The 27,391-nt window shown below is 47.2% G+C and overlaps 1 protein-coding gene across 1 annotated transcript in view; it reads left to right on the top strand.

Moving 5' to 3' along the window:
- The first annotated feature begins 259 nt into the window (after nucleotides 1-259).
- hspa12b (heat shock protein family A (Hsp70) member 12B) overlaps nucleotides 260-27,391 on the top strand; it is a 35,365-nt gene continuing 8,233 nt past the window's right edge. The window contains exons 1-9 of the mRNA XM_088922087.1: nucleotides 260-648; nucleotides 8,503-8,564; nucleotides 14,479-14,576; nucleotides 15,660-15,784; nucleotides 16,059-16,245; nucleotides 18,905-19,009; nucleotides 20,526-20,642; nucleotides 22,927-23,104; nucleotides 26,931-27,017. Of these exons, the coding sequence (XP_088778213.1) occupies nucleotides 8,522-8,564; nucleotides 14,479-14,576; nucleotides 15,660-15,784; nucleotides 16,059-16,245; nucleotides 18,905-19,009; nucleotides 20,526-20,642; nucleotides 22,927-23,104; nucleotides 26,931-27,017 (940 nt within the window). The 5' untranslated portion in view covers nucleotides 260-648; nucleotides 8,503-8,521. The remainder of the gene's footprint in view (nucleotides 649-8,502; nucleotides 8,565-14,478; nucleotides 14,577-15,659; nucleotides 15,785-16,058; nucleotides 16,246-18,904; nucleotides 19,010-20,525; nucleotides 20,643-22,926; nucleotides 23,105-26,930; nucleotides 27,018-27,391) is intronic.

Genomic DNA, 27,391 nt, shown 5'->3' on the forward strand with positions numbered 1-27,391 from the left:
AGAAAGACAGAGGAAAAAAAGCTGTAAGTAAGGAGAGAGAAAGAGGGAATGGGAGACAGAAGGAGGGGGAAGTGAAGAGAGGGCGATGAAAAATGAGGGAGACGTGGGGAGAGAGGAGCCCTCTGCTCAGACAAAGGCACCGGGACTGAATTCACTCTCTCCACCCCCTCCCTCTCTCACACACCCACAACACAGTGCTCATGCAGTCCAAGCCGAGCCTCCCCCTCTCTCCCTCCCTCCCCTTGGTGCTAGAGCTGCCGTCCGGGCCTGGCGCTCTGTGTGCCCGAGTGTGTGCGTGCTGGGAGTCCCTCTCCATCTCTCTCTCACATTCCACTGCCTCCCTGGGAGTGTCTCCGCTGTCCTCACTGCCTCCGCCTGGCGCTGGATTGCACAAGGAGCAGAGAGGCAGGAAAGGAGGAGAAGTTGCCCACGTTTTTAATTCTTCCTCCTGTTTTGTGTCTAGACTCTGGCAAGCTTTCCAGAGTGGAGCACAACATCTGCTGTGTTGCAGGGGAGCTGTTGTTCTTTACTACACCAGGAAAGGAAGCTAAGGAGCATTTCAAAGGCATCTTCTTCTGTTCCTGAGTGGTGTGAACTTCACTTACAGCCCCTTCAGAGGACGAACGTGCATTATTTGAAGAGCGACGTGTGAGTACAGAGCATTTTATTGTAAAAGAATGTAAAGGAAGTCAGCGCTCAGGTGTTTGCAGTTGTGTGCTCTCCTGGTGTGAGGAGGCAGATGTCAAATCGCTCTTTAGCAGGAAGAGAGTATTTCTGAGTGCTCCAGTGCTCCACGGGTTGATTGTTCAAACTTGGCAAACAATTCTTACATTATTACAGTCCTTCTAGCTGGCAAAGGACACAGGAAGATTTATGATAGCGTTTGAATAATCGTATGCTTTGTGGGGTCAGAATTAAAAAGTTATTTTTACTATAATAAGTGTGTTTTCAAGTGTGCAAAGTGTTGCATAGTAGTGTATCTTCAGTGTCTCATCCTTACCAACACACCTCCTGAAAGAAACCCCGTAGGTCAGCAATAGGGGGTTTCTATATGCCAATCACTGCCTGACTACACACACATTCTTCTGACAACATTGCTTGAGTGAGAACAGTGAGAACAATAGACGCCTTGCACAAGCAAAACATGTTCAATTTTGCTCCGTCTTTTGAACTCAGGAACATCTCACACTCTCCACCTATGTCCTTCTCTGGTGGCCTTATCGTGTTTTAGTTGGATTTGTGTTTCTGTGCAGTTCTAAATGGAAGAAGCGGTCGTCAGTTCTGCAAAGGTGTGTTGTGTACACATTGCCAAGGTATGCTAGAGAGATTGAGCTCAAACAAGCTAGAGCTAGAGATTGCTGAGGTGCCTTTCTCTCTAGTGCGGAAGTGCTTAGCAATTTCTAAGCCTATAACTTTAAACATGGGTCCACAGAGAAGTTAATTTGGATAAAAATGTGTTCCCTATATCACCTATATATTATGCAATATTTGAGTGTGATGCTAGTTTTTACAGAAGGTCATGAGAAACGTGTGATGCTCTACAATATGGTTTTTGGAAACAGGTGTGCTGTCTCAGAGAATCACATGGTACACTGTGCAACATGTCAGATCCACGCAAGACAAGAAGCACTATAATGACTGAGTTGTGGGAGAGTCTGGCTGTTCCTCAAAGTGCTGTCTAAGACCAGGAGTGGAAGTCTATGTGCAACCAAGTACAGTAGGCAAGAAAAGAAACTAGGAACAGCGCCAGAACTGAGGACTTTCCCTGGAGTGTTTCTTTGGAGTATCTTTGAGCTCTGCCTGGAGAATGACAGGACAGAGATTTTGTTTTCTAAAAATCCAACAATTTTGTGTTAACTACAACAGCAGCTGGCAGTGCCGTGCGGTGGGCTGCAGAGTGCGCCGGAGAAGTGACTGACTGCATCGCGCTGGAGTTTGAGTTTACAGGGGACTGGGGGAAATGAAAATCAGACTGTGGACCTATACAGAGAAATCTGTGGCCTGAGTGTGTTGCCCTGGGGGGCATTTCTATGTGTTTGTCTGCTGTTTTAATTCTAAACCTGGAACCTGGTTTCGGAGATACCGGTATATCATTTCCACAGATGTTACTTGGAATCTGATATAAGAAACCCTACCCCCAAACATCCAGTGTATATTAGTGGGCCCACATGCATTCTCCAGGGTTTATTATTAACAGGTTCGGAGTTCTGAGATCAAGAAGCTCTCCTTTCAAATTCAGGCTTTCCGACTGAGGAGGTGGAGCTCTGAAAGAGGAGGACAAAGCTGTAGCATTGCTCGAGCAATGTTATGGAATCTATGGAGGTCTGAAAAAAAAACTGTGTCTGAGCTGTAGAGATATTAGAGGGGCTGGCTTCAGACCTATTGACAGTGTCACTTTCATAGCCTCACCCTGCCTGGATGATGTCACCGCAGTCAGAGGAGGGGTGGAGGGCGAGTGGGACTGCTGCAATAGTAAAACCCTGTACAAATATCTGCACAGCCTTGCTAGTGTTTTTAACTCCCTCCACCCAGACGGAGATTAGCAACACCAATTTGTATGGGGCAAATCTGGCTCTGAGCTTGTTACATGTTGAATGGACCAGGATATGATGTCATTGCCATGGGAGTCCCCCTGCACTGGGAGGGCTGTCCCTTTGGCATAGAGGAATACTCCACTGTGTGGGGAGTGGTGCAGAGTGGCTCTAAAGTAGGACGTAACCATGAGAGGTCATGATTGAGTCCTCACATATGCAAGGCTGTAGTTCTCACAAACATGCTGTTTCCTTACCAACTGCTCCACATGTAAGATTTTTAGGAATCCTTTATTTTCCCTGTAAATTTCATTTCTGGAGATATGCTGTGCAGACAGATTACATCTTTTCCTAAAAAAGACTTCTGGTGGATAGTAGCTAAAGGTCTTTGCTCCAGCTTCCGGCAATATTTTGCAGGACTTCTGCAGCTTTAGTTCTTTTGCATGGACTTTACATGGTAAGAAATGTTGTTGAACAAACTTTTCACAAATCTGCCATGAAATGTGATGCGCGCTATCCAAGTATTTAAAATACTCAAAGGCCTTACAAAGTCAACCCAGAGGATTTCTTCTGAAACAGGAACCAGAGGACACAAGCAGAAGCTATGTGGAAGTACTTTTAAAACCAAGAACAGGAAGCATGTCTTTGTGCAAGTGGTTGTGGGAGTCTGGAACAAGCTACCCAGTCATGTTGGTGAAGCTGATACCCTTTATTCAAGAAACAGCTGGATGTGATCCTCAGATCAGTTAACTACAAAATGGGGTTGTTCTTTCATACAGGCCAGCTGATATAAGCAGTGGTCCATCAGTAGGAGCATGAATACTTTGCCAAAGCTAAAAGGATGATGAACCTACTGCATGCCACTAAGACAGAAGTGAGACAGACGCACAGCCTGAGAAGCGAGCAGTGGTGCAGGGGACTTTATACACCTTGTGCTTCTGCCTCTGTGTGAATCCCCCAGTGCACAGGAACACTATGTGCACTCCAGAAGACAACGCACCTGTGTTCTAATGGTGTGATGCACCAAGGCCGAGATTACAGAATAGTAAGAATTAATCACCATTATGTAGCGACTTTCCACCCAGAGGATCCCAAGCACTTTCCCTATAGGATAGATTCCACTAGATCTGCTAATTAAGTGGCCAGATTTTTCAAGCCCAGCTTTGGAATTCAACTAGGATGTCGCAGTAGAAAACTCTGATCCTTTGAAAAGTGTCATGGAATCTTTAATCACCCCAGTCTGGACTATTCCTGAACTCTCATGAGAGAGACAACTCCTCCTACACTGGTTTGGAACTTCTGATCCCAGGGAAAAAAGAGGGAAGAAATACATCATCTTGCTTTTCCCTGGAGATTTCCCATCCCAGTACTGACCAGAACAGGCTACAGGTGGTTGCACTGCTGTTGTATATAAATGAGTCAAATACAGGACACATCTGTGCTGCAAAACAGTTGTATTATCTCATTGTAAAGGGGGCTGATTTGAATGCAGCAGCACTGTACAGGTTAGTTCCACACTGGAAAACAGAAGGAAGGAACGTCACATGAGCCTTCAGGTGTGAGGCAGTCCTTGTCTGAGGGCTGCAGACTCTCGGACTGTGTTGGTGAGAAAGTGGTTTTCTGACTCCTCACACAAACACAGGATGGAATAGAGTCCCACTGGAAAATCTGATTGAGCTCACCATCATCAGGAAGCTTGGCCCAAGAGCGATAAAGAGCTTCTCTGCATCCACGGAATGCAAGGCTCTTGCTGTGATGTTATCCTTTTGATTCAATGGAGTCGTCTCGGTGTGATGGACTCTAGTTCCCTGATCTGAGCAATGTTTCTGGTTTGGGGGGTGTGGTGGGGCAGGTGCAAATGCATCCTCTTAGCAACAGGTGAGAGACTATCCCAGAGGAATAGTGTCAAGAGCAATAACTGGAGTGGAAAATAGAGAGCAGCATGTGTAACTCCAACAGTAAATACTCCGGGTGTCTTCCACTATAACTGTCCCAGCTCGTCATGCTAGAAAGGAATTATTTTATTATTAGCAGTAGTACTTGAAAAAGGCTGTCCCCTACAACTGAATAGTCACCCAAGAGAATGAGTGTTATAAGAGACAATGATTTAAACATACCGTACAGGTAAGTAATACAAAATGTAGCACATTGTCATATTGTTATGACTTTTTAAAAAGATGCATCATGTGTGATTTTTGTATCTACAGGCCATTTGCTAAAAGAATGGCACAGTGAATACTGACATCTGGGTTTGTTTGTACAGGAGAGAGACAAAGGTCTCATTCATAGAAAAAAAAATGTCTTTGTGTTGCCCCTGATGTGTGGTGCCACCAGATTCCCAAGAATTGTGAATATTTTTCCATGTTCCAGTCATTCGGATTCCCCAGTGTGCTGCGTCTATATGGAGCTGAAGTCTGGCTATTGGAGGCATAACTGTCCGGTTCCTGGTCTGTTCATGTAGACTCCGCAGGACTGGTGTCCTCCTGGAAGCCTGGGAAATAGTCTGTTGCTTACTTTTCACCTCAGCCTTTCCTGGAGAATGACAGGAGCATGGCTTTAGCATGTTAGGATGTGTGAATCAAGCCTGCCAGCCCTGGGAGGGAGTTTGCAGGTCACTAAGTGGGCATGAGAAATGTGGAATCCAGCAGCACTGACTACACAACTCTGTGCTTGGATATGGTTATAATAGTGAGGGATATTCTGACAGGGACACAGTGTAAAGCACTTGTTGGAGTGGATCCAACAGAATTTTCTCATCACGCAGTCATCTATTTCTTGGAGTCACCTTATATATTGTATATAGTTTTCCTCTGGGAAATGGGAGGATAAATTCATCATTACAGTATACCAATGCATAGTTCAGATCTTGAATCCTAAATGAGGGAAAAGGACTCAACCACCCACCTCTGGGAATCGAGACTTCCCATCTTCTCCCGAATTCCTGAGACTCACAGTTCCCACCAGGATACTTTCAAAAAGCCCCTCATGTTCTGTTTCATGTTCCGCCACACTGCTCCCACACTCTCTACCAGACAGCATCGGTTCCCTGCCTCTGCTGCCGTGAAGAAAACATGCAGAGAGAAGATAGCTCAGAAGAGCAGAGTTATTGTGTGTTTCAAGACATTCTGCCACCTGCAGCGGGCAGGGGGTCTCTATTTTTTACAGACAAGTGTTCCAAAATGCGGCAAACTAAAAAGTGAATGTAAACAAAGAATTTGACAAAAAGGGGAAGAGGGCCTTGCAGTTGATTTCCTGTTTCTTTGCTGCTGAGTGAGTCACACATTTCCTAAGCGTTCACTGCTGTGCAAAGGTCTCAGACATCTTAGAAACAATCAGGAGGTACAGGATTTATGTGTGTGTGTTATGAATATCAACAATCACTCGCAGCCTTCACTAATGCTTCATGCAGTTGTAACAGCTGTAACACAGCTCAGTTTGGGGAAAGACACCAACCCTGTCATTCAGCACCTTTCATTCACATAGAGCAGAATCTGTAGAAAATCAGATCACAGTAACTGAAGGTGAACTGCACACGAGCAACAGAGAAGTGTTATAATAGCTGAAGGACTGCTTTTTGTGCTATAAAACACAGATTGGGATTAACTGTTGTCATGAAACAGGATGTCTATAATTTTAGGAGAAGATTACCACAGAAATTGTACAACAAACAAACAGTAAGCAGTTTACTCCATATGATCAATTATGATCAATTAAGAACCCTTATACAATGTTTTAGTCTATGATCCAGATTATGTCCTTTATTGTCATGTAAGCAGGCCAGAGGACTCTGAATTCACAGTGCTTCCACAGTCGCAGATAAGACCAGGAAGTACTTTGCAGGGGTGATGGCACGGGGCTGTCTGTTAGTTAAGATAAGTTCAGGAATCATGCTTAACCCCGGCCCTGCCTGGCGCTGGAGGGCTGAATGCTGAGCCACACCGTGATTCTCAATTTCAGCTGAGAGTCCTGCCCTGCATCCCTGGCTAGCAATCTCCCTAGCAGTCTCATTTGGGCTAAGGTAGATCGATACTTTATTGATCCCGTGAGGGAAATTGCAGAACAAACTGCAAAGAAACCTAGCTTCATTATTGATGAATTAATTGCAGTAATTAATTGCAAAAATAATAATTATTGTTGCTGTTACTGCTATCTATTATCATTGATTATCTGCAATTAATTAAGTGATGTAATTAGGTATGCCTTTGCTGGTGTAGCGGAGCTAGTTTGGACACGGTGATGTCATCGCCCTCCCTGCGAGTAGCAGGGCCCTCAGCCGCCTGGGATCAAGAGCATAACCCACCTGGACAGCAGACCATGTGATCAAAAGAAAACACAGGCAGAGAGAGCAAGTCTCCTAACACTTGTTCAGGCCTTTGTCATTAAGGTTGTGGAAGATTTTGTTTCCTGTTGTTCTAGTAACATTTTTCAGCTTTGCAATGACTTGTGTCCCCTTTATGTTATTCAGGTGTGGCCAAACTTTTGTGTTACTTTGCCATTCTAAGTAGCTTACTATTCTCAATACGAAATTACATTGTTACAGCTATGGGGAGTGGCTGTGGAGGGACAGCTCTTGGGAGTTTCAGACTGAGGTGTTTGCTGAGCTGTAGGGGTTCTGACGCACATCAGTTGAAGAAATTGTCTGGTTTAATGAAGTTTTGGTAAATACTTTAAACAGCCCAGGACACACGGAGAAAGAAATAGGAGTCCCGCCAAGTGCACCTTGTTAGGATCAACGGCAAAGACCAGGTCTGAGTTCCGTATTTGAGCCTTGTTAAGAGAGCTTGCCATTCTGTTGTTAAGGACATTTCCTTTATTAAGAATCCCTTGGTTAAAGATGGTCTCTCTTGGTTATGGGATGCTTTTTCCCAATAGGAAGATAGGTTTCCCTTTCATTTTGTAGCTTCCGGATTTATAGGAAGAGAGATTTAGCTCTGGGATTGAATTTTGTTTTTCTTTAGGATACAGGTTGATCTCTCTTGTAGGTCTGTTAGGTGTGATATACTGTAGGATTTTTGAATATTGGGTAGTAGTCTAGGTTTTTCTGGATGGTCAGGAAACAGGCCTCTGTGAACTTTGTGCCTCTGTGCACTCTGCCTCTGTGCAGCAGAAAATCTCCAGGCTCTGAACGTACTCTTGCCTGATTCTGGGTGTTTTAGAGCCCATTAGCTGTTGCAAGAATAAAAATGCTTACCAAAATAGTCTGTTTTCAATAAAGTGGTGTGCTATATTGTTACTGATGTCCAAAAGGCTGTATGCAGATGTGAATATTTCCAAATATATATCCAAATATATATCCAAATAGGATAACTTGTTTCCATTTCCTGCATTGTGTGTTGTTTCACACTGACCCTTCTTGTTATTGTCATTGTTAATAATTCTGTTTGTTTCTCTGGGTCTGCCCGACTGCTCTCAGATTCTCATGCTTAATGACTCTGGAGAACGGGCTGTCAGTAGTTGCCTCTGTGATGTTTTGGATAACCCCTCCCCTTCCACAGGACAGCTACAGCACCGCTTCTTGTGAACGGCACTCCATCCCATTCACCCTGAGTTTTCTCCATTCTCTGTTCTTCTCTGGGAGTTTGGGTTTTGTGACGAATAATAGACACAGACGCAATGTTTCTGTAATAGAAGAAAGATGAGCTTCCTTCAAATGCATGAACGTTAAAGATGATTGAATTGTCTTGTGTTAACAGCTTGCTAGCATCATATTTTCCAGAAACCTGAAATTGTAACCTTCTCTCTCATGCTTAGAAGTGTTGTAAGCTTGTTGATAAGCAACACCTGATAAAAATGAAAACACACACTGACTGATTTATGCTGAGACAAGATGAAGTCCTTGTGAATGAGGTGATGCACTGCACCGGTCCAGCTCAGAGAAAGTGAACCCAGAGCTTCCAGTTGGCTCACACACCTCTTCAAGTGGCACATCTGGTGCAAGTGAACCAGAAACATGACATTCTGCTGTGCTCAGTTTTTCAGGCAGATGCCCCATGGCAGCCCTCCTGCAGCCCAATATGAGCAGCCTACAGAAAGGTAGGGATGGACACCACACACAGCCTGTGGGAAACAGGAGCACAAACAAGCAGCCCATGTAAATATGTGATTATGCCAACGCTATCACTCCCTAGGGAGTGCATGCTTTTAAAGAAAACATTCCAGTCATGCCAGCAGCAAGTGCTCGAGTACTAGAAGTTCATGTGCCCTGAGAGTGGAGTGAGTCAGTGTGAAGAGTTGGGAGTGTGTCAGTGTGAAGGGTTGGGAGTGTGTCAGTGTGAAGAGTTGGGAGTGGAGTGTGTCAGTGTGAAGAGTTGAGAGTGGAGTGTGTCAGTGTGAAGAGTTGGGAGTGTGTCAGTGTGAAGGGTTGGGAGTGTGTCAGTGTGAAAGGTTGAGAGTGGAGTGTGTCAGTGTGAAGAGTTGGGAGTGGAGTGTGTCAGTGTGAAGAGTTGAGAGTGGAGTGTGTCAGTGTGAAGAGTTGAGAGTGGAGTGTGTCAGTGTGAAGAGTTGGGAGTGTGTCAGTGTGAAGAGTTGAGAGTGGAGTGTGTCAGTATGAAGGGTTGGGAGTGTGTCAGTGTGAAGGGTTGAGAGTGTGTCAGTGTGAAGAGTTGGGAGTGTGTCAGTGTGAAGAGTTGGGAGTGTGTCAGTGTGAAGGGTTGAGAGTGGAGTGTGTCAGTGTGAAGAGTTGGGAGTGGAGTGTGTCAGTGTGAAGGGTTGAGAGTGGAGTGTGTCAGTGTGAAGAGTTGGGAGTGGAGTGTGTCAGTGTGAAGAGTTGAGAGTGGAGTGTGTCAGTGTGAAGAGTTTAGAGTGGAGTGTGTCAGTGTGAAGAGTTGGGAGTGTGTCAGTGTGAAGAGTTGAGAGTGGAGTGTGTCAGTATGAAGGGTTGGGAGTGTGTCAGTGTGAAGGGTTGAGAGTGTGTCAGTGTGAAGAGTTGGGAGTGGAGTGTGTCAGTGTGAAGAGTTGAGAGTGGAGTGTGTCAGTGTGAAGAGTTGGGAGTGTGTCAGTGTGAAGGGTTGGGAGTGTGTCAGTGTGAAGAGTTGGGAGTGGAGTGTGTCAGTGTGAAGAGTTGAGAGTGGAGTGTGTCAGTGTGAAGAGTTGGGAGTGTGTCAGTGTGAAGGGCTGAGAGTGGAGTGTGTCAGTGTGAAGGGTTGAGAGTGTGTCAGTGTGAAGAGTTGGGAGTGGAGTGTGTCAGTGTGAAGGGCTGAGAGTGGAGTGTGTCAGTGTGAAGAGTTGGGAGTGTGTCAGTGTGAAGGGTTGGGAGTGGAGTGTGTCAGTGTGAAGAGTTGAGAGTGGAGTGTGTCAGTGTGAAGAGTTGGGAGTGTGTCAGTGTGAAGGGTTGGGAGTGGAGTGTGTCAGTGTGAAGAGTTGAGAGTGGAGTGTGTCAGTGTGAAGAGTTGGGAGTGTGTCAGTGTGAAGAGTTGAGAGTGGAGTGTGTCAGTATGAAGGGTTGGGAGTGTGTCAGTGTGAAGGGTTGAGAGTGTGTCAGTGTGAAGAGTTGGGAGTGGAGTGTGTCAGTGTGAAGAGTTGAGAGTGGAGTGTGTCAGTGTGAAGAGTTGGGAGTGTGTCAGTGTGAAGGGTTGGGAGTGTGTCAGTGTGAAGAGTTGAGAGTGGAGTGTGTCAGTGTGAAGAGTTGGGAGTGAGTCAGTGTGAAGAGTTGGGAGTGGAGTGTGTCAGTGTGAAGAGTTGGGAGTGTGTCAGTGTGAAGAGTTGGGAGTGGAGTGTGTCAGTGTGAAGAGTTGGGAGTGTGTCAGTGTGAAGAGTTGAGAGTGGAGTGTGTCAGTGTGAAGAGTTGGGAGTGTGTCAGTGTGAAGAGTTGAGAGTGGAGTGTGTCAGTGTGAAGAGTTGGGAGTGTGTCAGTGTGAAGAGTTGAGAGTGGAGTGTGTCAGTGTGAAGAGTTGAGAGTGTGTCAGTGTGAAGAGTTGGGAGTGTGTCAGTGTGAAGAGTTGGGAGTGGAGTGTGTCAGTGTGAAGAGTTGAGAGTGTGTCAGTGTGAAGAGTTGGGAGTGTGTCAGTGTGAAGAGTTGGGAGTGGAGTGTGTCAGTGTGAAGAGTTGAGAGTGTGTCAGTGTGAAGAGTTGGGAGTGTGTCAGTGTGAAGAGTTGAGAGTGTGTCAGTGTGAAGAGTTGGGAGTGTGTCAGTGTGAAGAGTTGGGAGTGGAGTGTGTCAGTGTGAAGAGTTGGGAGTGTGTCAGTGTGAAGAGTTGAGAGTGTGTCAGTGTGAAGAGTTGGGAGTGGAGTGTGTCAGTGTGAAGGGTTGGGAGTGTGTCAGTGTGAAGAGTTGAGAGTGTGTCAGTGTGAAGGGTTGAGAGTGGAGTGTGTCAGTGTGAAGAGTTGAGAGTGGAGTGTGTCAGTGTGAAGGGTTGAGAGTGTAGTGTGTCAGTGTGAAGAGTTGAGAGTGTGTCAGTGTGAAGAGTTGGGAGTGTGTCAGTGTGAAGAGTTGAGAGTGGAGTGTGTCAGTGTGAAGAGTTGGGAGTGTGTCAGTGTGAAGGGTTGAGAGTGTGTCAGTGTGAAGAGTTGGGAGTGGAGTGTGTCAGTGTGAAGAGTTGAGAGTGTGTCAGTGTGAAGAGTTGGGAGTGTGTCAGTGTGAAGAGTTGGGAGTGGAGTGTGTCAGTGTGAAGAGTTGGGAGTGTGTCAGTGTGAAGAGTTGGGAGTGGAGTGTGTCAGTGTGAAGAGTTGGGAGTGTGTCAGTGTGAAGAGTTGGGAGTGGAGTGTGTCAGTGTGAAGGGTTGAGAGTGTGTCAGTGTGAAGAGTTGGGAGTGTGTCAGTGTGAAGGGTTGAGAGTGTGTCAGTGTGAAGAGTTGGGAGTGGAGTGTGTCAGTGTGAAGAGTTGAGAGTGGAGTGTGTCAGTGTGAAGAGTTGGGGGTGGAGTGTGTCAGTGTGAAGAGTTGGGAGTGTGTCAGTGTGAAGGGTTGGGAGTGTGTCAGTGTGAAGGGTTGAGAGTGGAGTGTGTCAGTGTGAAGAGTTGAGAGTGTGTCAGTGTGAAGAGTTGGGAGTGAAGTGTGTCAGTGTGAAGGGTTGAGAGTGGAGTGTGTCAGTGTGAAGAGTTGGGAGTGTGTCAGTGTGAAGAGTTGAGAGTGTGTCAGTGTGAAGAGTTGGGAGTGCGTCAGTGTGAAGAGTTGGGAGTGTGTCAGTGTGAAGAGTTGAGAGTGTGTCAGTGTGAAGAGTTGGGAGTGCGTCAGTGTGAAGAGTTGGGAGTGTGTCAGTGTGAAGGGTTGGGAGTGGAGTGTGTCAGTGTGAAGGGTTGAGAGTGTGTCAGTGTGAAGAGTTGAGAGTGCGTCAGTGTGAAGAGTTGGGAGTGTGTCAGTGTGAAGGGTTGAGAGTGTGTCAGTGTGAAGAGTTGAGAGTGGAGTGTGTCAGTGTGAAGGGTTGGGAGTGTGTCAGTGTGAAGAGTTGGGAGTGGAGTGTGTCAGTGTGAAGAGTTGAGAGTGTGTCAGTGTGAAGAGTTGGGAGTGGAGTGTGTCAGTGTGAAGAGTTGAGAGTGGAGTGTGTCAGTGTGAAGAGTTGGGAGTGTGTCAGTGTGAAGAGTTGAGAGTGGAGTGTGTCAGTGTGAAGAGTTGGGAGTGTGTCATTGTGAAGAGTTGAGAGTGGAGTGTGTCAGTGTGAAGAGTTGAGAGTGTGTCAGTGTGAAGAGTTGGGAGTGTGTCAGTGTGAAGAGTTGAGAGTAGAGTGTGTCAGTGTGAAGAGTTGGGAGTGTGTCAGTGTGAAGAGTTGAGAGTGGAGTGTGTCAGTGTGAAGAGTTGGGAGTGTGTCAGTGTGAAGAGTTGAGAGCGGAGTGTGTCAGTGTGAAGAGTTGGGAGTGTGTCAGTGTGAAGAGTTGAGAGTGGAGTGTGTCAGTGTGAAGAGTTGGGAGTGTGTCAGTGTGAAGGGTTGGGAGTGTGTCAGTGTGAAGAGTTGGGAGTGGAGTGTGTCAGTGTGAAGAGTTGAGAGTGTGTCAGTGTGAAGAGTTGGGAGTGGAGTGTGTCAGTGTGAAGAGTTGGGAGTGTGTCAGTGTGAAGGGTTGAGAGTGGAGTGTGTCAGTGTGAAGGGTTGGGAGTGTGTCAGTGTGAAGAGTTGAGAGTGGAGTGTGTCAGTGTGAAGAGTTGGGAATGTGTCAGTGTGAAGAGTTGAGAGTGGAGTGTGTCAGTGTGAAGAGTTGGGAGTGTGTCAGTGTGAAGAGTTGAGAGTGTGTCAGTGTGAAGAGTTGGGAGTGTGTCAGTGTGAAGAGTTGGGAGTGGAGTGTGTCAGTGTGAAGAGTTGGGAGTGTGTCAGTGTGAAGGGTTGAGAGTGGAGTGTGTCAGTGTGAAGGGTTGGGAGTGTGTCAGTGTGAAGAGTTGAGAGTGGAGTGTGTCAGTGTGAAGAGTTGGGAGTGTGTCAGTGTGAAGGGTTGAGAGTGTGTCAGTGTGAAGAGTTGGGAGTGGAGTGTGTCAGTGTGAAGAGTTGAGAGTGGAGTGTGTCAGTGTGAAGAGTTGGGAGTGTGTCAGTGTGAAGGGTTGAGAGTGGAGTGTGTCAGTGTGAAGAGTTGGGAGTGTGTCAGTGTGAAGGGTTGAGAGTGGAGTGTGTCAGTGTGAAGAGTTGGGAGTGTGTCAGTGTGAAGAGTTGAGAGTGGAGTGTGTCAGTGTGAAGAGTTGGGAGTGGAGTGTGTCAGTGTGAAGAGTTGGGAGTGTGTCAGTGTGAAGAGTTGAGAGTGTGTCAGTGTGAAGAGTTGGGAGTGGAGTGTGTCAGTGTGAAGAGTTGGGAGTGTGTCAGTGTGAAGAGTTGAGAGTGGAGTGTGTCAGTGTGAAGAGTTGGGAGTGTGTCAGTGTGAAGGGTTGAGAGTGTGTCAGTGTGAAGGGTTGGGAGTGTGTCAGTGTGAAGAGTTGGGAGTGTGTCAGTGTGAAGAGTTGAGAGTGTGTCAGTGTGAAGAGTTGGGAGTGGAGTGTGTCAGTGTGAAGAGTTGAGAGTGGAGTGTGTCAGTGTGAAGAGTTGGGAGTGTGTCAGTGTGAAGGGTTGAGAGTGGAGTGTGTCAGTGTGAAGAGTTGGGAGTGGAGTGTGTCAGTGTGAAGAGTTGAGAGTGGAGTGTGTCAGTGTGAAGAGTTGGGAGTGTGTCAGTGTGAAGGGTTGAGAGTGGAGTGTGTCAGTGTGAAGAGTTGGGAGTGTGTCAGTGTGAAGAGTTGAGAGTGGAGTGTGTCAGTGTGAAGAGTTGGGAGTGTGTCAGTGTGAAGGGTTGAGAGTGGAGTGTGTCAGTGTGAAGAGTTGGGAGTGTGTCAGTGTGAAGGGTTGAGAGTGGAGAGGATTTCTTACCCTCATGATGGATGCCAAGGCGCTTGGCCAGGTGTGCGCTGCCCATCAGGAATCTCAGATGCACTCAGCTGATCGTGCAGCCCAGGCCTGTACTGGCCATGCCTGCATGACTGAGCTCAGCCTGCAGTGTGGGAGAGCACCCTTTCTGGCTGATCCACCCTTATCTAGCTCAATCAACACTTTCCTCAGCTTAGTCAGTTTAACCCCTTTGTTGGCTTTAACCTCTCTGGTTCTAAAGAGATCTAAATAGCAACTGGACTTTTTGAGCTGGCATTATTGACACCTGGCCTATATTCTCTGGGGTCAGTAGTGAGATCAAGAATCTCTCCTCATACAAGAGTTGCTTGGAATTGTTACCATACTGTCTATACTGTACTCCTGTACAGGCATACTGACACTGGAAACCCAAGAACATATTGAACAGAATTAAGAATATTTCAGTATCCACATTCATTTTCGTAGTGCATATTTTTTTTAATTGAAGTTTTGTACAACTGTTAATTGATTCATTAGAAATGTGCATATGTCTCAGAAACAGCATTCAGATCAGCACCTTGTGCAAGACAACAGATGTAAGTATTTATGTCCAGGTAGTTATGTCAAAAAAGTGTAAAATCTCTCACCCCCAAAAATGGACTCAACAGAATTGACTGCGATGATGTTCTGCAAGCTGGGCTGGTGTCGTCTTGTGTTTCAGGTGCTGGAGGAGAGCGACTGGTGACCCCATCACCCCCCTGCTCCCCCTCCCTTGGAGACAGCTGCAGCATCGCACCCCTCACCCCCTCCCCTTCTCCGGTAAGCCCAGCCGCGTGTGCTTCTCCTGGGGGACCCCAGGGGATTTGTCTTGGGACCCCAGGACTGGAGAGACAAAATGGCCCATTACAGAGACTGGCAACAATTGTAGATGAATAATAATAATAAAAGTGACATTTATTCATGATAAAAATGATGTACTTGTCCAGGTTTACAGGCCGGTCCCAACAGTTAAATGTTTCCAATGTGTAATGCTGTCACAAGAGAAGGCGCTGCAGAAGAGAGTCCTGATTCCTCCAGGACCTCACGGCCTCACAGAATCACTTTTCACTAAACACCTAGACCAAGACTAGACCCTGCTAGAGTAGGAAACCCTTGAAACACCCAAGATCAGAAACATGAATGCGTAGTTCCCCAAGGAATGTATCATGTTTCTACCGTGCCCTGGGTCCTGTCTGCTTCGGGCTGGTTCAGACATGTGCCGGTGATACTGCACTGACTACAGTCTAAACAACATGGGGCTGTATATATTTGCAAATCAGCACAAATCAAACCGGTTGGGTGGACATCTTTCAGATGGGGTTTAAAAAGCTCATGCTCTGCTAATGAATACCAGACTCAGGTGCTTATGGAACCTGGTTGTTGTTTAATTGAAGATTCAGATCTCAGTTCTCTCAGAGAGTCTAAGACCTGTGGAAGAAACTGCTGCAGAAATGTGCTCTCTTGGCTGATGATGTTTAGAGCAGGATGTTTAAAAAGCACTGGAGCAACGCCCAGCCCGAACACTGATGAAGGGCTGTTCCTTGAAGCATGAGCAGGACTACGCTCCTGGGCAGGTTAAGTCAAATAAAGAGCTCAACTCATAGACCAAACCATCACCTGCAAAATGGGACATTAGCTTTCCTCGCATGTCTGGCTAAACCTACTGTGTTTCCCTTAGGCAGACAGAGCCTTCCTGCAGCCTTCAAGCAGAACAGGCCATGATGCACACTCTCTGGTTTAAATCTCGATTTCCCAAATGGCTCATCACCCTTCTCACGAGTTCTGCACCCACACCCACCCGCTTCTCGTATCTCTCCTTCTCCTCTCTTGCTTCACACCGCCCCTCTCGCTTCCCGTCTGCAGAGGACAGTCCTGCGGCCCAGATGCGTTCGGCCTTTCTCTGTCGTGGTGGCCATCGATTTCGGCACCACCTCCAGCGGCTACGCCTTCAGCTTCACCCATGACCCCGAGGCCATCCACATGATGAGGTGAGCATCACTTCCAGCACGCTCCATAGTGCTCATTCTAAGTCTGCCGGGCTGTGTGCTCCTCATCCTCACCCTGCTGGCCTGGAGAGGCACAGATTTCCAAATCTGTAGGGGGAGGTCGGCATTTTGTCTCAGGCTTTTGTGGGGGCTGTGCACAAAACACTTGTTGCACTGGGACAGTTCAACACTCTGCAGTCCTGCCCGATGAGCTGTCTTGCAGACACTGAGATAGGTTCAGCTCTCAGGGCTCCCTCTGTGCCTCGGCTCTCACCAGGCGCTGGGAGGGCGGCGACCCCGGCGTGGCCAATCAGAAGAGCCCGACCTGCCTGCTGCTGACCCCTGAGCAGCGCTTCCACAGCTTCGGCTTCGCAGCGCGGGACAGCTACCACGACCTGGACCCCGAGGAGGCCCAGCACTGGCTGTACTTCGACAAGTTCAAGATGAAGATCCACAGCACCACGGTGAGGGCCTCTCACAAGGCTTAATGTGCCAGGACTGGGAAATATCAACATCCGAGTCTAAGGAGTATTGGAATCAAAAGCATGTGTTGCGTCTTTAGTGCCTCACACTATACATTGCATTGAGCAATCACCTGTTGCTTACAAGCTGAGATGAAAACACGGTGAGGTGTCATCTCCTTCCACATAAACAGAGCAGGCCATCTACAGATCTCTGTGCAGAGAGAACAAAAAGGAAACAAAATGCATTTGGAAATCCTACATTACAAAATCAGAACTGTTTTTCTATTAACTTAATTCATAATAGAGTCAGATTTAACATTAGAAATGCTCAGGAATTGGGAGCCAAGAGACAGTTCCTTCCATTCTTCCATCAACAAATATCAGAAGCTACAATAATTTTGCAGCAACAGTAAACCTCTCATTTTGATACTATACATCCTGTCTGGAAAGAATCTTCTTGTTGAAAGCATTCAAACCTTTTCTCCCACAGCCTGTTGCGGAAAAGTCTTGTGGAAGTCTTGTGTGTAGACCTGGCTCAGATCTTAGAGGAAGGTGGGAGCTGGCCTTGTAGAGTGAAGTGTGTTTATGCTGCTGTGAAGGGGCCGCAGACATGCTGGAGAGCAGGCCCGGTACAGAGCCTGTGGCAGATGTTTCCTGTAGCCGACCACTGATCCAACTGGGCCTGCAGAGCTAGAGCAAGAGGCAGTGTGAGAGGTCAGCCTTATCACAGGCAGGCTTCCAAATCTTTGTTCAGGCATTTCGAAAACTCATTCAGACCTCTTGGATTTCTCAAACCCCCAAGAGAACCATCATGCAATCTGACAGTGTGTACAGGGACAGGAGTAGCTACAGGCTGACGGTGTGTACAGGGACAGGAGCAGCTAAGGGGTGACAGTGTGTACAGGGACAGGAGCAGCTACAGGCTGACAGTGTGTACAGGGACAGGAGCAGCTACAGGCTGACAGTGTGTACAGGGACAGGAGTACCTACAATCTGACAGTGTGTACAGGGACAGGAGTAGCTACAGGCTGACAGTGTGTACAGGGACAGGAGCAGCTACAGGCTGACAGTGTGTAAAGGGACAGGAGCAGCTACAGGCTGACAGTGTGTACAGGGACAGGAGTAGCTACAGGCTGACAGTGTGTACAGGGACAGGAGTAGCTACAGGCTGACGGTGTGTACAGGGACAGGAGTAGCTACAATCTGACAGTGTGTACAGGGACAGGAGTAGCTACAGGCTGACAGTGTGTACAGGGACAGGAGTAGCTACAATCTGACAGTGTGTACAGGGACAGGAGTAGCTACAGGCTGACGGTGTGTACAGGGACAGAAGTAGCTACAGGCTGACAGTGTGTATAGGGACAGGAGTAGCTACAATCTGACAGTGTGTACAGGGACAGGAGTAGCTACAGGCTGACGGTGTGTACAGGGACAGAAGTAGCTACAGGCTGACAGTGTGTATAGGGACAGGAGTAGCTACAATCTGACAGTGTGTACAGGGACAGGAGTAGTTACAATCTGACGATGTGTACAGGGACAGAAGTAGCTACAGGCTGACAGTGTGTACAGTAACAGGAGTAGCTACAGGCTGACAGTATGTACAGGGACATGAGTAGCTACAATCTGGCAGTGTGTACTGGGACAGGAGTAGCTACAATCTGATGGTGTGTACAGGGACAGGAGTAGCTTCATGCTGATGGTGTGTACAGGGACAGGGGTAGCTACAATCTGACGGTGTGTACTGGGACAGGAGTAGCTACAATCTGACAGTGTGTACAGGGACAGAAGTAGCTACAATCTGACAGTGTGTACAGGGACAGGAGTAGCTACAATCTGACGATGTGTACAGGGACAGGAGTAGCTACAGGCTGACAGTGTGTACAGGGACAGGAGTAGCTACAGGCTGACAGTGTGTACAGGGACAGGAGTAGCTACAGGCTGACGGTGTGTACAGGGACAGGAATAGCTACAGGCTGACAGTGTGTACAGGGACAGGAGTAGCTACAGGCTGACGGTGTGTACAGGGACAGGAATAGCTATAGGCTGACAATGTGTACAGGGACAGGAGTAGCTACAATCTGACGGTGTGTACCGGGACAGGGGTAGCTACAATCTGACAGTGTGTACAGGGACAGGAGTAGCTACAGGCTGACAGTGTGTACAGGGACAGGAGTAGCTACAACCTGACAGTGTGTACAGGGACAGGGGTAGCTACAATCTGACGGTGTGTACTGGGACAGGAGTAGCTACAATCTGACAGTGTGTACAGGGACAGAAGTAGCTACACGCTGACAGTGTGTACAGGGACAGGAGTAGCTACAATCTGACGATGTGTACAGGGACAGGAGTAGCTACAATCTGACAGTGTGTACAGGGACAGGAGTAGCTACAGGCTGACGGTGTGTACAGGGACAGGAGTAGCTACAGGCTGACAGTGTGTAAAGGGACAGGAGTAGCTACAGGCTGACGGTGTGTACAGGGACAGGAGTAGCTACAATCTGACAGTGTGTACAGGGACAGGAGTAGCTACAATCTGACAGTGTGTACAGGGACAGGAGTAGCTACAATCTGACGGTGTGTACAGGGACAGGAGTAGCTACAGGCTGACGGTGTGTACAGGGACAGGAGTAGCTACAGCCTGACGGTGTGCTCTGTGCAGGACCTGACTCTGGAGACAGAGCTGGAGGCAGTGAACGGACAGAAGATGAGAGCCATCGAGGTGTTTGCCCACGCGTTGCGATTCTTCAGGGAACACGCACTCAAGGTGAGTTCACGTGCGCACCAGTGTCACTTACAATGCATTCCAGTGCATTTTCAGCATATTTACAAATCAGACCCAGTTGTGGTCAATGGCCAACAAAAACAGAGATCACTATTAGAGAAATAGTTTGTACAGCAAGCTTACTTTCCAGACATGTGAGGCTCCCTCTGACGACACTTTGTGCAAAAACGTTTTTTCCCTGTGGGTGAAAGCGTTATGTGAAAGTGTTTTTCTTACTGAATACGTCACATGTCTGTGTTGAAGTGAAGTGGATGAGTAAGACTTGAATAGAAACAGTTCTACTTCAATTCAAATAACCTCGAGCACTTGACATTTTCATGACTTGACCTCAGTATTCACTTATCCCAAGGAACAATACCACTCAAACAATTTATGGATGATTTATTACATTATGTCAGTGCTCAAAGAGGTATCGATGTAAAACAGCCGTGTTAGCATTTTCATTGTGCAACACTGTGTCTGCTTCTTTTTTCCAGTTTCTGTGCATCATCTCTTAATTATAGTAAACTCAAGAACCTGTACCGAGTCACCTTACTCAAACCCATATTGGCATCAGCTGTTTGCTGAGAGCAGGGAGCACAGTGATCAGAGTCTGGTGTCTGGCCAGATAGTAGTCAGAATCAGGCAGCTCTTTCTCAGTGCAGAGAGTACATTGGCTGATTACACAGGAGACAGATTCATGTCCCTTTTAATGAGCTTCAAGTACCTGTGCAAATTGTGCTGATTAAGGAGGATATTTGAATATACTTCTGTTTAGTGTGGCCTTCACATGCCTTGGAAATAACCTGTACGGCAAAGTCACCAGCCTGTCACCTCTCTACCCATCCTGTCTGACTCTCCTTCACTCTCTGTCACACACTTGTTCCCTTCCCCAGTCTGTTATCCATCCCCTTTCTTCACTGCTGGGCGTCCTACCCAGCTGTATAAGGCCCCTGGGGTTCCTGTCGTGTCTGGTGTCCTACCCTTCCCCTGTGTCTCCTCGCTGTCCCTCAGGAGACAGCTTAACCACCAGTACAAGAGTACAGGGGAGGACCCCCTGTGTGGGACAGAATTTGCGGCTCAGCTTTAGCTCTGGGCTCTTCGCTCACAGCCTTTGTCTTGCTAGTTCCAGCACCGCAGTCCCCCTCCTTCCCTGCTGGCGTCCTACATGGTGCTTGGATGTTCCCCAATTCCCTCCTCCCCTCAATCTTCTCCAGCCAGGGCTGCAGCTGTCTCACTGAGTTTCCTGGTTTGCAGGCTTACTGAAGAAATGAGAAATGGTCTTCAGCCCTTTGGCTTTGCGAATTGCTTCCCACGACCCTTCCAGAATCCTCATCTGCATTTGGTGATCTGTCTGCTGCTTTTGCAAAACGGTGCAGAAGCAATGCAGTGCTGAAACCAGCTCCTCATTCAGAAGTGATATTGCAGCAACCCCTTCGCCCCTGTTTGAAATCGTTCAGTGTGCTCAGAAACGTGGGTGCTATTCCTGCCCCTCTGACATGTGTGCTGTGTGAATCAGGAGGTGAAGGACCAGTCCTCGGCAGTGCTGGAGGGAGGAGACGTGAGGTGGGTCATCACAGTGCCGGCTGTATGGAGACAACCTGCCAAGCAGTTCATGAGAGAGGCAGCCTACCTGGTAAGAGGAGAGCCCTTTACAGTTCATTCCAGCACAGATGTTTTCTGCCCCCAGCTCCTTGTGATGTAGCATTTTAGCTGCTGCACCTAAGTAAATAATTTAAGATCTGTCCGAGCCAATACCATGCAGAGGGATGTACTGGAAGGTTTGTAGCTGGGAAGCTTGGTTCCCCTCCTGCAACCACCTACTGTACGTGTTGAGAGAGCTGGGGTGTGGAAATTATTTTTACTGAGCTATTTTGTGGTATTTGTCTGTTATCTTCTGTTACCTTGTAAGTAAGAGCCACAAAATTAAAGCAGCAGGATGAATTATCCCTTATAAAACCTGCCCGATTTTGCGTAGGTTTAGTGAAGGGAGTCTCAGATTGCAAGTACTTCACAAGTTATTGAGCCAAATGCTCAAACAAACTAAAAAGTTTGTTTATTAAATTTACATATTAAAATATTCATGTTCTTTAATAACAAAGAGCAATTTGAACTCATAAAAGCATAATTCCTCAGTTTCATTTTTGCTTAGAGACCTGGAGAAATTGCACAGACTTAGAAAACCTGAAAAGGTTCAGTTCAGATCTTTTAAGCAAAATGTGCTGAATGCTCCCCCACCACACCTGCTTCATATCTGACACACAATAATAATACACTATAATAATGAACAATTGTGCTAGTGGTCTCTTGGTGAACATCTCATTCCTTGACCTGTCTTTTCACTGGCTCCAGTGTTTGTTTTTAAATCAAGTTTCCCTTTGAGTCTTGAATACAGTAGCACCTCACATGTCCAAAGCCAAACTGAAGCTACTGTAGAAATGTTATGCTGAAGATGCACGGTTCTGCCCTCTTTTCCTGAGCTTTCCAGCCACATTGGCATCCTTGCAATGCCCTGAATGATGCCTTCCTGCTGGCTGGGTGGCTCCAGCAGCTGAGGAGATGCTGTAACAATACGCCTGCTGTGTGGCTGTAGAGTTCTGGAGGGGTGCAGCACAGAACTGTGGGAACGCTGCTGGATGAGCGGATTTGGCAAAAACGAGAATGGGACATTTCTACAGGCCGTGACTGTGTCTGAATGTGGTCTGAAGCCCGTGGCTGGCTCCTCTGGCGTCGCTGAAGCGTGTGTCTGGGTCCAGGGCACAGTGCAGAGCTTGCTTTGTGCCAGGTTGCACTCAGGCGGTTTGCTCCACAAGCCTGTCCCTCCCTCCGCCATGCTGGCCCAGACCAGGCCTGCCAGGCAGGAAGATGGACGGGCTGTCCGGCGACCGTGCCTCTGGGCGGGATTTCCTCCCGGCTGGTGTCAAGGCGCTGAACAATGTGAGGGTGCGTAGCGAGATCGGCACACAAACAGAGGAAACCGCTCCTGTCAGACTGCAGGAGAGGAAAACACGGCCCCCGCCCTGCAGCTCCCCGCTCACACTGGGCTCCACCCCCGCTGCACTCCGCCAGCTCTCTTCCTTTCTGCTCCATTCATTTTCTTAAAAAAAGAAATGTTACAAACTTCCTCTATTAGGGCGCATATTATTAAAAAAATGGAACTGGACAGTTTCCCACAGTTCCTTGTATCTGTTTTGGCCATCTGCAGGACAGTCTCTGCATAGTGCACCAGGCCAAGCCGCTGGAAGCAGATCCTGCTCAAGGTGTTCTGTGACTGCTGTGGCACCTCTAAGCCCAGGCTGTTTGTTTTAATAAGGCAGTGCTCCTTAGACCCTTCCCTGTTTTGTCTTTTTTCCGAAGTGTTAAGTGGGATGAAGTTTGCTTCACCACAGCCAGGGCTCTGTGCTGAGCAGCTGAGCAGAGGGCCCGTCATGGCCAGGTGGAGATCAGTTCAGGCCATTTCCAGTGCCTGAGCCGCACCTGTGTCCACCAGCGGGAGGAAAGAGTGACCGGAGCACATTCGCCACCAGTCTTCTTTCCTCTTGAGGAGGTCAGACTGCTGATGCCCCGTTGTTTTACCGTGGCTTTTAACCAATCGATCCCGAAAGAAGTGAGGAGAACTGTGGAAGTTCGGTTAAAACCGAGGGTGGTGAGAGTATGGAACAAGCTTCCCAGCCCCTTTGTTAAAGCTGACACCTTGGTTTCCTTCGTGAAACAGTGGGATGAGATCCTGGGATCAATGAACTGCTTGCTACCGGATAGCTTCCTCTCGTTTGTAACCTCTCTTACTTTCTTATGTTTCCACAGCAAGGTTCAGCAGTCCTTTCCAGTTCTGAGATCTGGCACTTTTGTGCTTGACATAGGAGGTCCCTGTGTGTGTTTGCATATGGGTGTGGTGTGTGACCTGGTGCTTGTCTTCGCAGGCTGGCCTGGTCTCCCCAGAGGCCCCAGAGCAGCTCCTCATTGCACTCGAACCCGAGGCCGCCTCTATATACTGCAGGAAGCTCCGTCTCCATCAGGTCATTGACCTGAGCAGCCGACCAACGGCCAACGGCTTGGAGCCCGATGGGTCTCGCCTATTTGATTCCAGCTTCAGACAGGGTAAGACTGTGAACACAGTCCTGTGAGCAGCTCCACTCTGCATATACACCCGTTAAACAACAGGCTTTTTACCACACAGACTCACACCCTAATGCACAGGAGGACTCAGGAGATCCACTGTTTCCAGAGCAGGATGCAGAGGGCACATAGCCAGCACCCCTCTCCTGAGGCGCGATCCACCTAGTGTTTAACATGACTTCAGGAGGAAGTCAAGACAGAGGCAGTGGCTAGTCCATGTTTAAAACATTCATTCCAACTCTGGTTTAAATCACTTGGCTAATTTAATTGTTTACTTTATTGACTGAGGAAGAAAAGTAGCTCCCACGAGTTTTCAGCATCTGCTACTGGAGGGCCAGGCAGGTCACCCCTGGGGCAGAAATAGCAAGCGATTCAAAGACACCCAAGAGCGCAGAGGTCTTCCCATGAGCTGGGGTGACAGGGGCCGCAGCGCAGTGTGAGCACTCCTCTGATGTCACAACGCATCATCATGACCCCCCCGAGAGCCCGCTGCCAAGCACAATGTCCACAGCTGCCACAGTTACACAGGGCTTTATTCCAGGTGGGTGCTGCTGGAGCAGAGTTCTCCAGGGGTGTTTGGTGTTATCAGGTCTCCTCAGAGATGCTCAGCTGTGGCTGTGAAGTCATTTTGCTGCGCATCTCTTATACTGTATCAGCTGCACAGGAATGAGTGCTGCAGCACTGCTGGAGCAGACGGCCACTGTGCTTCACCCAGCCGGGTCGAGTGAAGATGATGTGGGTTCCCTCCAAGGGGGTGAAAAGTGTTACAAACATGAAAGAAGTATTTCAGTGCAAGCAGACAAATGTCTCTTGCCCTGAGGTATTTCTCCTCAGCTCTCTCAACCTGTTGCCGGTACAACGCATCTGAATACTGAACAATTTACAAGTTCTTTTCCACCAGCTGATAAAGTTGCAGCTGTGACTCCTGCAGGAAAATGTGAGCATTTAAAGGATTTAATTATGATGTCTCCATTGCCCTGATGTATGAGAGCGGACAACACAAACATTTCAATAAGATGCATTCGTCTCCTAGTTTTATTAAATTAAGGGAAATTTTAAACTCTCAAGAGAAAAAAAAATCTAAAGCTTTCTGTTCTCTTTCTGTTCTAGTTAGAAAGTAACTGAAAAATACTTTCATCACAATTAGGGAGAGTGGTTTCTCCAAGCAAGCTGAAGGGGGTGTGCAGACTGGGGTCGGATTGTTCTCACACGGAAATTAAAACTGTCATAAAGCTAACAGGTCCCATATGTTCTGTGTTTTAGAACCGGCTTGGCTAGCTCATCACTGATGTTAAACATCTAGAGCAGGCAGTCAAGTGGGTGTCCCCAGAAGATGGATTGCTTCTATTTTCAGTTATAATGGTTTATTTGATCCCTGGTTTCTCATTGTTTCATCCCACGCTTAAATGTGAAGTCGAATTTCTTTGCAGTTGTGTAATTATTTCATATGCTGAGCGTTTAACACATTCTCTCCTGAAAGACGCACCTAGAGCCGACAAACAGAACCACAGAAGTGCACTGATGCTGCACATTTTAAATGGCTTTCCTCAGCCCCAAGAATAAGCACATTCGATTCAATTTCACGAGCTTTATTTGCACGACCGATGACTTACAGTGTTGCCAAAGAGTATATAATTAACTCAACACCTACAGACATTACAGATATGGAATGCTTCATGTACTTCTGTGAAAGAGCAGTGTGCAACACTAATTTATATCCCACAATACCCTTGCAATGGACCCCCACACTCTGTTCAGAGGCTGTTTAGCTTACAATAAGGATTCTCAACCACAACTGCACAGACCGACCATGGAAAATTATACATAAATAAATATTTGAGCAGGAAATTCCATCTATTTTCAGGCTGGTTTTCCTGGACACAGTGGTGGTCTGTGCTGGAGTGGTGAGATGGAGCCATGTGGATCTGGGCAACCACTGAAATAGCAGAGAAGAGCAGAAAATGGCACTGCCTCTTTGAGGCCACCACAAGGACCCAGACTGATGGCGTCATAGTCGGTCTTGGTTTCCAAAGGGCTCTAGTACCACTTCACTAGTGGACTTTGACAACATTTTGCAAATCATTTTCAGAAGATTTACAAATATGCAAATGAGTCTCCAAATATCTTTCAAAAGACAAAGTCACGGCCAACGTTTTTCCACCTTTGTGTTAGTACTCTGGATTGGCATTTGTGTGGGGATTCTAGACGATCTCACAAAGACACGATGGACTGAGTGCATTTTCAATGTCTTCCATATCTCTGGGATGTATTTCTATATCTTATTGCAATCTTTTCATGGAGCATACTAAACAACATCTCTTCAAAAATCCGTCTCCTGAAGCAATTCTTAGTCTGTGACACTCAGCTTTTTATTCACAGACAGGTTTAAAGAGCTGAACCTTTTTAGTCTTGATCAGAGCTGGTCTGATCCAAGTATTCGACATCCTCAAAGACACTAACTATGTCATCCAAGAGGATTTATTCAGGATGAACAGTAAAACACTTCTTCACACTAAGGGTTTCAGGAGTCTTACAGTCAAAGCTGATAGCCTGGCTTCCTTCAGGCTAGGTTGGATGAGATCCTAAGATCAATTAGTTACTAACTACCAAACAAGCTAGATGGGCCTCTCATTTGTACCTGTCTTATGTTCTCTCTCTACACGGCCCTGAGAATGCTTGTTAGGTTCGGTGTAAGGCTGTCCCTTTCTCAAGAACACCAGCAAAGTCCTAAAGTATCTCATATTTAAAATCAATCCCCTATTGCTAAAAACTTTCTTTGTTGAAGTTTTCTGACTGTCAAGGTCACTGTCTTTGTTAACAGCAGGTCCTTGTTATTATTATTCCGGTGTAGCTGGAGTTGTTGCTAAATTTAGAGCACCTTAACCTTTCTCATCAACGTGCCCACATGTGCGCGAATGACCTCTGAAGCTCTTGTCAGTCAAGCATGTGAACTGCAGTGATTTCTCTGTAATAACCTTCTCTTTTAAAAAACGAATTAGTAACGTCAATTACTTCCAGATGCCCTAACCGAATACATATATGTTTTCTGTTAGGCCTTATTGTCTTAGATATAGGGGACTGGAATGTCCATTACTTGGTTGTTATCACTCTTTTAATTCGGTCAACATGTCTAAATTTATAAACACTTTGGGAATGGAATTCGAATTTTATCATTTGACAGTCAGAGTGGCATGTTCCAAGGACTGTTTTCTTTGGCTAAAGGTTGCACTTGTGCTCTGGTGTAAAACGGTGGAATTGTGTCTGGTAATTTCACCACAGGACTTGTTATGAGATCAGATGGAAACTCCAAGGCTTTTACACTCAGTAACCCAGCTTCTAATTTAAAGCAATACTTCCAGTTACTACTATAAGATAGTTATGATTCCATGAACAAACAGTCGTGATTTAACAATGGAGCAAGTAAAGGTTAGTTCCTGGTTAAAAGTAACACAACACTTTCGCTGTTACGCTTTCTTCAGAAAAATTGTGTTTCTCGTTCTTTCTACCTCGATTTCATCTTGACTTGTTCCTTTGCAGCCCATGCACAGCGGCACAGCTTCCCACCCAAACATCTTAAATAATCTTGCAGTGCTGATTAGAACATTAAAGAAACCTTAACTCCTTCGGTTTAATCCTGCCTTCCACCTCCCCTGAAATCTCTCAGGAGAAACTGTTATTCCAGGTGTGTGATGTACAGTCTGTAGAGCTGTGCTGTTACTATCACAGCTGTGGAGGCTCGGGGAGAGCGTTTCAACTGGGTGTGTGCGGTGTGTGCGTGCAGTAACGGCGCCCCCTTGTGTCTCCTCAGCGCGTGAGCAGCTCCGCAGGGCCAGACACAGCCGCACCTTCGTGGTGGAGAGTGGGACGGGGGAGCTGTGGGCGGAGATGCAGACAGGTAGGCCATGCCCCCTCCTTCCAGTGCCCAAGGGCTGGCTGTTATCGAGAACCGAGCTCTCAGTTGTGTTGTTAAATCGCCTTGCTTAAAAGGCCAGCAATCCTCCCAGGTCTTAAGCTTGCAAGCCTATTAAAAGACATATAAAAATAACTGGACCTCAACTCTTGAGCCCTGAAACTGGGTCCCTCTGGTCTATGTCTAAACTAGATGACCTGGATTCCCTGCAGCACATTTACACGGTGACGTTACAGATACCGAGCTCACAGCAGACAGCAAACAGCAGCATTACCCCCCTGTGTCCTGACCTACAGTATACTATACGTAAAGCACTCTGTGATCCTGTGGGATGAAAAGTGCTGCATAAAATTAAGGAA

The sequence above is a fragment of the Atractosteus spatula genome, chromosome 1 (genome assembly GCF_055471065.1).
Source record: "Atractosteus spatula isolate fAtrSpa1 chromosome 1, fAtrSpa1.hap1, whole genome shotgun sequence".
Classification (NCBI taxonomy): Eukaryota; Metazoa; Chordata; class Actinopteri; order Semionotiformes; family Lepisosteidae; genus Atractosteus; species Atractosteus spatula.